This window comes from Atta cephalotes, assembly GCF_000143395.1.
Source record: "Atta cephalotes unplaced genomic scaffold scaffold00008, whole genome shotgun sequence".
Lineage (NCBI taxonomy): Eukaryota > Metazoa > Arthropoda > Insecta > Hymenoptera > Formicidae > Atta > Atta cephalotes.
The window spans coordinates 6,978,451-6,988,878 of record NW_012130072.1 but is presented as its reverse complement, the minus strand read 5'-3'; the positions used below and the strand labels follow the sequence as shown (position 1 = coordinate 6,988,878).

Genomic DNA, 10,428 nt, shown 5'->3' with positions numbered 1-10,428 from the left:
TATATATATATATATATATATATATATATATTAATTACATAGATCTAACATATTGTTATATCGGCCAATAACAGTTCATTTCGGCCTTATCACATGATCTTTTATGTCACTCATTTACAAAGTTTTCTCAAAAGTATATAAATAATATATATAAATAATATATATAAATAATAATAATGTAATAATTTTTTATAAACGAAGATATTGGAAAATGGTGAAATTTATGTTTCATTATTTCAAAATATTATTTTTGTCCCAGTGGCAAATGGCACGTCCTCTCTGTTCATCGTGTCGATGAAGAATTATGTTCAGGTTTGATCAATGAGAATAAATCTTAAAATTTGTTCGAGTTGATCGGGGCTATTTGATGATGAACAAAATAATGATAATTGTTATGAACGATTCCATTCAAAACGGTGGCCACACAAAGATGGAAATTTCTTATATTTGACATTAATCAGGATCATCATTTCGCCCTCGTCTGGAATGATTTTTCGATATTTTCGTTTTACAAAAATTATTATAGAATTTCCACATTTTTGGGAAACCCTACAATATCAAATATGGTAAATAATGAAGTTACTGTCATTAACGGCCTAGTGTATATTATAAAAGTCTATGCTCCTAACTAGTCACCACGGTCATATTAGATCATGACGTTATAAGCGAAAAAGTTTCTTGCATGGCATTTATAAATAAAGAAAATTTAAATAAATCGAAATAATGAGATCGCTTTAAGACACTTGTAAAAATGTTCGTGACCCATTTTTGTATACGTTCTCTTTGACAATCAATAAATAATCATAAAAGGCAATAAAATACATATAATAGTTAGGTTTTTAAAATACATATAATATATATATATATATAATAAAATATAATATAATAAAAAAATATATATATATAATAAAATAGATTTTTTAAAAGCCTATTTTTATTTAACATGCCTTTTATGATTATTTACTGACTCAAGGTAAAAATAGGCATAAAAATAAAGTATTTTTACAAGTATTTTAAAGCAATTTCATCATTTTGTTTTATATAAATTCTCTTTAATTACAAATGACATGCAAAAAACCTCAATGTTTCATTTCTCGCTTATGGCATTATAATTCAATATGACCATGACAATTAGTAAAAAACCTTGAGCCTGAAACACAATATTGAAGAGCATAGACAATAGGAACACGAAATGACAAATTTCAACCTACTAGAATTCGTGTATATCAGAATACACGGTTTTTCATAGAATGTTTTTCATATACTCTGTTTCTATTGCCCGTGCTTCAATTGTGCGTCAGACTTTAAACTCGATGAGTGATCACAATGCAGAAAGAGAGCTTTATCTGTTTTACATATGTATGTGTACGCTTTACACATCTGCGTACTCAAACATTAATCTTCAATGATCTATGATTTTCAAATAATAACTTTATACATATATTTTTTCTTTGAATCTTTTTAAGTTCTTCAAGAATACTGCGATAAAATTTTGTCAAATATGATTCAAAATTTTAACAAAAATTTTAACAAAAATAGTTAATAAAATAAGACAAATTAGGATATATGGTTCTGTTTTTGATTTAGTTTCCATAAATAGAGTTCTTTCTCGCAAAATACAGAATGTCGTGAAAACATTTTATGACAAAAAAAAAGATTCATTGTTATTCAGATAAAATTATTGGTGTTATACATATGTGTACGTTTATCTCTATCTATATAATCAATATCTCTATCTCTATATAATCTATATAATCAATATATTCAACATACTTTTCTCTCAATGTAAAGAGAAATCCAAATCTCTAACGTCGTTTTCTAATATTCTAGTAAGTTATATTTATTTTAAAGAAGTACAATTATTTAGATTTCATTTGAGATTAAATCTAAATCAAGCTAATGCCTGCGCTCGGTCTATAGAACTAAATATAAAAATAGTTATTTTCACATCATAAATGTTATTAAATTATTTGTTCTGAAGCTTTCATTACAATGCAATATACTTCATTACAATGCAGTATACTAAAATACTACAAAAATAATTTCAAATATCAATTAGAATGAGAATTTAAAAAACAGAAATTTTACAATAATAATAATAATATATTTAATTTTTATTTTAATTTTATCTTTTTCATCATTATAAAAAATATAAACTTTTTAATTCGATTGTATCGAAGAAGCTTCAGAAAAATATAAAATATATTACACTATTAAACTTAATGTAAGAACTTGTGCATAAATATATAGCTTAAATACACAATACATATTTTTAACAATATAATTTCTACAAATATTATAGAAAAGTACGAATGGCGCCAAGGTCGAACTGAAAGAAAAATTCAAGAAATAATTATTAGAAAATTTTATATTTAGTATATACAATCACATATATAATTTTAAGAAAATGAATTTATAGTATAATTTTGTATTGTATACATACTAAAGTATTGGGTTGATTCATAAATAAATTGTATTTTTTTTATCAGATTTTTTTTGATATGACAAGTAATGTATCTCTACTTTTCGTGGTCTATTATATAATGTGGATTTTGCATAATAATTTGAAAACATTATTGAAATCGGAATGATTTATCTATGGTTGTATGAAGTTTCTCTTTGAAGAAAAACTTCACAAACCACTTTTGTCCTGCTTGATCTGTTATGACACTTTCACCATATGTAATTTAAATTTTTTTTATTACAACAGCATTTTTCTTGTTTAAATTTTCAAGGCATTATGTGATGTACATACATATACTTTCAAATCTTCTATTTTAAGATTTTACTTTCGCAATTTTATAAGACGATATGCATAGTTATAAATATTAATATATACATAAATATTGGGTTGTCCGGAAAGTTGCCGTAAAAGATTTAAATTTAATAAATGAAATTAAAAATTTAAATCTTCTGCGTTTCAATTTTCCTTCAAAATCGGCACGAACTTTCCGGACAACCCAATATATATCTAAGGATTTACGATTGAGGAACTTATTACAGATGAAATTAGAACTTAAGATTTTCAGAAAAGATAAATTATTACATGCAACGAAACTTATTTATGAATCAATCTAATATATGTATACTTAGAGAGCACTCATGTCAAAAATCGGATATAAGACATCTTAAAGATCATTAAGACATCATTTCTTAGATATCTTTTAATGAATCTTTAAATAAGACATTTTACGTATCATAGTTTTGAACATGCGTTTGTTGTCTGGATAAATCCGAAAATTGAGAGCTTTACTGAAGACTTTTAAAAATAAATAATATAAATTATTTAATATAAACAATCTAATCAACATTTAGAAAATCTATTTTGTTAAAGTAAAATCAACTTTGATCTTATTAATAATTTTATTATCTTATTATAATAGTTTTAAAGTATAAATTCAATTTTCACGTCTTAAACATTTTACTATTTTTTTCTATTCAGTCCAACCTTGAATGGCATTTGTATATACACAATCATTATCACTAGATCAATGAGCGGAGAGCCGAGTTTCTTTCACGAGAATCCTTTAATTAGTAAATTAAAATATTGCGCTACATGATACACTAAATTAGTTTCCAAAAAGATATAAAATTTCAAACTTTGACACAGAAATAAATAAAGCGTTAAGAAAAATTGATTCAAAAAGGATATCTCTCTGAATACCAATATTTAATCTAATATTAAGAAGCGGGATCTATTCTTTATAAAATATTCTTCATAGAAATAAAAGTAAATTGTGTTTAAATGAATTCTCGAAAATAGATATTTGAGATTGATTACAAAAGGATCGATCGAAAACGCATTTATTTAAATTAATTCAATTTTTTTTTTAGAAAGCTTGTCAATATTCAGCCAGATAAAATTGATTATATTTATTATTTATCTATTGTTTTCGACTCGGTCATCGCTGCAGAAATATTGCATTCAACGCGAATAGATTTTTTTCTTCAGAGATTAGAGAACTTTCATATAGAATTATCGAAGGGTCCCTTTACTTTGACTTGTACTTTGCCTCATCTGGGAAAGCTTCCCTGGGCGGTATAAGACTAAGCATCATTATGTGTCGTGTGTAATTCCGCGAATTGCGGAATTGTGTATCGGTACCGTGGATGCGATCTAAAACGCCGAGCACACCATAGCATTGGTTAAACCTAAAAATATTCATTAGTCATTAGCATTCATGTAGCAATTATAAACTGCTTGTATAATCAAATAATTATAAATCTTGATTTTTTTTAATGTTAAATTCAGTATAAACATCATATTCTATTACGTTATCAAAATCTGTTTTAAGCATTATAATAGAATAAATAAAACGAAATCATTTTAATGTGATTTAAAATTAAAAAGATATTAATAAGGTTTGCATTACTTCAAATGATGGAAATCATGTGCTTCCGGCGATGGGAAAAATGGTAAATGATATCCGGAATGTGCATTCAACGTCGAAAGAATCGCAAGCGAGAACCAAATCCAAGCGGTGGCTACATGGGAGCCCATGATGAATACACCTAAGAAAGGTGGAAGTAGATTCGATCCAATATTTTCCAAGGGATGGCAATACAAAGCAGTCACAGCTATGGGAGCAGTCCATTCGTGATGTTGTTTATGTATATATTTGTATAGGGAACGCTTATGAAGAAATCTGCAAAAAATGTTCATTAATGATCATTAGTTTAATTATTTGTGTTTGATATGTTTGTATATTTAACAATATCTAGATGTAAAAGATTAATAAAAGATGAACAATTATTGGATTGTCCGGAAAGTTCATGCCGATTTTGAAGGAAAATTGAAACACAGAAGATTTAAATTTTAGTATACATTTATTAAATTATATAGGTGCCATTCTGTTTTACAACCTTTCTCCATCTTTCAGGCAACTTGAAAATTCCATCCTTCCAGAATCTCTCAGATTTTTCAGCGAAAAACTTTTCTAAGTGATTTTTTATCTCGACCAAAGAGTTGAAGCTTTTTCCATTAAGGGAATTTTGTAATGATCGAAATAAATGAAAATAAGTGGAAATCAAAGGGTGCGAGGTCTGGTGAATATGGTGGATGGAGTAGAACATCCCAACCGAGCTCCAACAATTTTTGTCGAGTTATCAAAGACACATGAGGCCGCGCATTGTCCTGATAAAACACGACGCCCTTCCGATTCGCTATTTCTGGACGTTTTGGTTCAATTGCTGTTTTCAATTCGTCTAATTGGGAACAATACTTCTCTGAATTTATCGTTTCGTTGTTTGGTAAAAGCTCATAATACAGGATCCCTTTCCAATCCCACCAGACATAGAGTATGATCTTCTTTGGATGAAGAGGCTTTTGGGATGGCTAAAGGTGATTCATTCCGCTTTTCCCAAGATCTTTTTCGCTCAACAATTATTATAAATGATCCATTTTTCATCCCCCGTCACTACTTGCTTCAAAAATGGTGTCTCCTCGTTGCGTTTATAGAGTCACAAATAGAAATGCGATCCATCAGATTTTTCTCCGTTAAATCGTAGGGAACCCATACATCAAAACGGTTTATGTAGCCAAGCTTCACAAAATGCTCGTGGATGGTGGATTTTGACATATTCAACATTTCTGCTAATTTACGTTATCATATAGCGTGGGTTATTCTCGATCAGTGTTTTAATCTGATCTTCATCTGTGGTGGAGGGCCTACCCGGCCGTTCTTGATCTTCAAGGTTGAAATCACCAGCTTTAAACCTAGCAAAGTACTTTCGCACAATTCTTTCAGCTACAGCACTTTCGCCATAAACAGCGCATATCTTGTTTGCCGCTTGTTTGGCATTTTTGCTTTTCCGGTAAAAGAAAAGCATTAAATGTTTAAAATGCACTTTGTTTTCTTCCATATTCAAAGGCGTATAAAACTGACAAAAATTTTCACAACCAAATTTTTTCCAAGTATGCCTGAAATACTGTCTTTTTTGATATGTACGCATGTCATTTATTTTCAATGATATATTCAGACCTGTCCTTACTCCATCTACCAAAAATCGGCACGAACTTTCCGGACAATCCAATATATTTAGCAGGAAATTTTTGTCTGATGGACAATAATAATATTTAGCAGGAGATATGTCAAGAACATGTATTACAAATGTGTGCTTGCATATTATGTTATTAGCAGATAACAACCGATTATATTTGCTGTTTCAATTAGTAGAAAATAAGCAAGTTTTCATAATATGGAACAAATGTAGCTTTGACAGAAATTGCCGACATAAAAAAAAATAATAGTTTAGCATTACGTGTTAATACGATATATATCCGTTAATACGATATATATCAGAAAATAAACTGAAATTAAAGTTAATATCAAGACATATTAGCAAAATATCAGAAATCGCAAGATTAACATAAATGTACTGTCTGAATTTTATCTTCAGAGATATTTTCAATGTAATAATATAAATTTTTTTTCCTTTTAAAAAAAACGTAATAACTTTTTTAGATTCATAAAATTAAAATAGACGTTATTAACAGAATTTAAATATAAATATAAATATAAATATAAAATATATGTATATAACTTAAGTGCGTGTTCTTCATCTGCTTAGCACACACTGGTAACATCATTCAATTTTGTATTAATATATATATTAATTTTTTCTTTTTAATTAACTCAAGTAATATAAGATTTATAAAAGTAATATAATATTTATTTCTGATATAACCTTGATCTATTAATATTTCCATACTTAAATCTATCAAGCATAATATTTTTTTTCTGTCGGTTCATCAGATATCAGTCAATAAAATTGACAATTTCAAATGTAAAATTTGTCATTATGTATAAGTTTCTGGATTGTTTAAGCAGGATGTACCTGTGCGAATAATAAAAGCCAATCTCCTCGCATAGTATATGAATCGCGATCTCGGCGAGCACCCAGTGAAACGTTGGTAGCTCGCGCACCGGGGGATAACCGCGCCATTCCATGAAGTAATAGCCGAGATACATAATAGGTAAGCCGACGACGATCTGATTGAACAGTACTTGAGCGATCACTTTGCATAACTCCCTTTTGTCCACTGGCTCGTTTGTACCGGGCTGTATTTTGTATCTGCGCAGCACCGCTGGCCGGTTGGTGATGTCTAGGATAATGTAAATTCCACCGACGATCCAGTAAACCGCGATCGTTAATATTAAGGATCCTGCAATATAGTAATATATCCTTTATATCCAATATCATCAAGATATTCCATAAGAATTCAATTGTTTTCAAAAATTTTAAATTTATAAAAATCCTGCAATTATTATTTATAATATTTCAAAAAATATTAAATTTGAATTAGTTAAAGAATTTATCAAAATCAGGAGACACATACGGTAGTGCCTTGGCGTTAAGACACGCGCAGCGATTAACAATACGGAAATCTTACGTATTCTTTACGTTAGTCATTTATCTATAATTTTATATTAAAACGTAAGTTATTAAGGAGTTATTCTCATATATCTTTGAATTTATAAAGATTAATTCTAAAGTGTATCTTGAATTTACCGTAAACCCATAGCGTAACAGGATCATCTCCAAATTTATCCAAAATTTTGTCCCACTGAGCTTGCCAGAAGTCTCCGGATGCACCCCAGAATCTTTGTAAATGCCTGAAATTTTTTTTCGTTAATAAAATCTAAAAAAATTAATAAATTTCTCAATTAAAACTAAGATAATTTATTTAATTTTACAAATATAAACAATTTTTTCACGCAATGCTGGATTTATTTTTGGGTGGTATATACATATAAACATATGGAAACAAAAAATTTAATTTGTTATCTTCTAATATGTTTTACATCAGATTTAAAAAAATTATTAAAAAATTAATTTCGCAAAGATCGGAAAGGTTAAAAAATTATTTGCTCTTCTTTCTTGATCTACGATCAAGATCTGATTATTTTTCTCATATAATATTAGAAAAATTAGGTACTCAAATTAATTCAATGTTGAAAATTTATTTATAAAAAAATAGAGTAATCTTCATCGATATTTATATATTTTATGATTTATATTCTTACACTGTGTCGGAATATTCGGCACATTGGGAATACGAATCGAACTTTTTATAAATGTTTAATGGATTCCGAATTCTATCATGATAAAAACTTAGCAGTTTCGAGACGATATCTAAACATTTTCAATGTGAAATGTATATCGATACTATATTCCGATTCTGTAACTCTTATAATGTTCTATAATTCTTGATAATACCGATATTGTTTCCATACACTTTATTTAAGAGACATTCTGGAAACGTCTTTAGATCTTTAGAGCGTCTTTTGAAGGTGTCTGTGGCGTATGGGTTATATTGTTATCTGCAGATATATATTCATAAAAAAAAGTTGTTTAACAATGTCTTGAACTGTCACGAAAAATTGAGATACAGATGTTATAGCGATTAAAATAAATGGTAATTCTAAAGAATACAGAATATGTCTGTAAATAAGCCATGTGAAAAAAAATTAACACTCTTAAGAATATGATATTCTTAATCGCTTTGTGAGTTATCGAGGATCACTTTGTGGTTTCTTTGAAACATGCAAAACAGTTTTTTTTTAGCTTCAACTCATTGTTCAAATTGATGATATGTTATTGACAGAGATTTATTACAGTGATTGGCAAAGATCTACTGTGATCATTTCACCTGAATTTAGCAGTTTAGAGTATGTCTTATTGCCATGTCTTCAAACACGCAATATTCCTTAGCATGGATATTGATTTTTGAGAACAAACAGTGATCATAACATCAAAAAATGTAAAAATGGCTTGAAAATAATTATTAAAAATTATTTTTTGATGACTCACAATTCATTTTAACGTTATTTTAACATTGCGACCTATTATTCTACTGATACTTAGATAATTAGCTGTCGTCAATTGGCCGAATCTACCGAAGACTTTTTATGTTTAGAATTGTCATATAATTCATATATAAGTTCAACATCCATTATATAAGAAATCTAGCTGTTCTTTTCTGAATAAATAAAATTATGGCTCTATATCATCATTCGTTAATTGTCTTCATCTTTAGCATACGGAATCCATCTACATATCCTTTTTTAAATTTTTCTCAGTTGTTGCAGTCGGACGGATATCTAACGGATATCTAACAAGCGACTCTAAGCTGCAAGAGATCTTCTTGTATCTGTACAGAGTTCTCATCCAGTTGCTGTAATTTTCCATTACCAGTTTTCAAAGTTGATCATGACATTCTTGACATTCATTAAAATCTCATTATAAAATCTGATGCTATTTTTTACAAATGTTGCATAAATATTGGAGCTTTATTAATGGCAGCAAATAATTTTAGCGGTAGTTAAAATATAATATCTTAAATACATTTTATCGACGCCTTTCAATTCAATTGTTGTTTTTTAAAAATATATTGTTGGCTTCACCTTGTAAAAAAAATATTTGTGAACGCATTAACAACATTTTAATTCCACAAAAAATATACTAAAATTTTCGAATTTATTAAAATAGTATATATATTATAATAAGAGATAAAGTTCAAGGCATTGAATAAATTTATATACCTAATAATTATACTTTTATTTTTTGTTTTATATATGCGTGGTTAAATAGATAAGTAAGAACAGTGTAAAAAAAGAAATCAAGAAACACTATAAGTAAAATAAAATTGCATAAAAGTTAATAATATAATGTTAAATATAGAATTAATAATATAATAAATTATAAATTGTTATGTTTGATTCATAGCTAAATTTTTTGAGTTAAACATTTTTTCATTTTTTTAATACCTTTCGATAAAACTTTCACAACCTTAACACAGTCAACTCCAAATGACCTTCAATTGTCCTTGATCTTGACTTTGATCCTTAAGGAGATCCAGATCACTAATTTTTTCCGTCGAACGTTATTCATTAAAAAGTTATGAACAAACCAATTTTTAAAAATAGTAAGTAATTTTCGAATACAAGATACATATTTCAGTAGTATTTTCTCTTGACAGAGAGAGGTGGAGATAGACCTTGCTTCGCGTGGAAAGTTGTGTATTTCTTAACAAGGCCGCATAAAAATTGTTTTAATAACTTTTTAATAAATAACAAATGACAGAAAAGGTCAGTGACCTTGATCTCCTTAAAGGTCAAAGTCAGTTGGAGATCTTTTGGAGCTGACTGTGTAAAAGGAAAATTTTACCTACGTTTCATTTTATTAAAGTTTACATTTATCGAGAATAAAAAAAGAGCTAAGAGAAAAACTTAATTATAACTCTGTTTATGCTAATCGTAAAGCAGAAATGACGTATTGCATTACCATGTCAGAGAATTACAAAAAGCAGCGAATCCGACTACCACAGTTCCAATAACGAAAAGTACACTTCTTAAACTTGAAAGAAGTGTTGGTGGAGTTTGATTCTTCGAGGCATCACCAATAGCGGGGGCTGCTGCAAACAAT

General features: G+C 28.3%; 1 protein-coding gene across 1 annotated transcript in view; it reads right to left on the bottom strand.

The window, feature by feature from the left end:
- Positions 1-3,992: 3,992 nt before the first annotated feature.
- Positions 3,993-10,428, bottom strand: part of LOC105627296 (fatty acid hydroxylase domain-containing protein 2) — a 13,434-nt gene continuing 6,998 nt past the window's right edge. Inside the window, exons 2-6 of the mRNA XM_012208583.1 lie at positions 10,288-10,417; positions 7,513-7,616; positions 6,838-7,165; positions 4,374-4,646; positions 3,993-4,152 (exon numbers count right to left, since the gene is read on the bottom strand). Of these exons, the coding sequence (XP_012063973.1) occupies positions 3,993-4,152; positions 4,374-4,646; positions 6,838-7,165; positions 7,513-7,616; positions 10,288-10,417 (995 nt within the window). The remainder of the gene's footprint in view (positions 4,153-4,373; positions 4,647-6,837; positions 7,166-7,512; positions 7,617-10,287; positions 10,418-10,428) is intronic.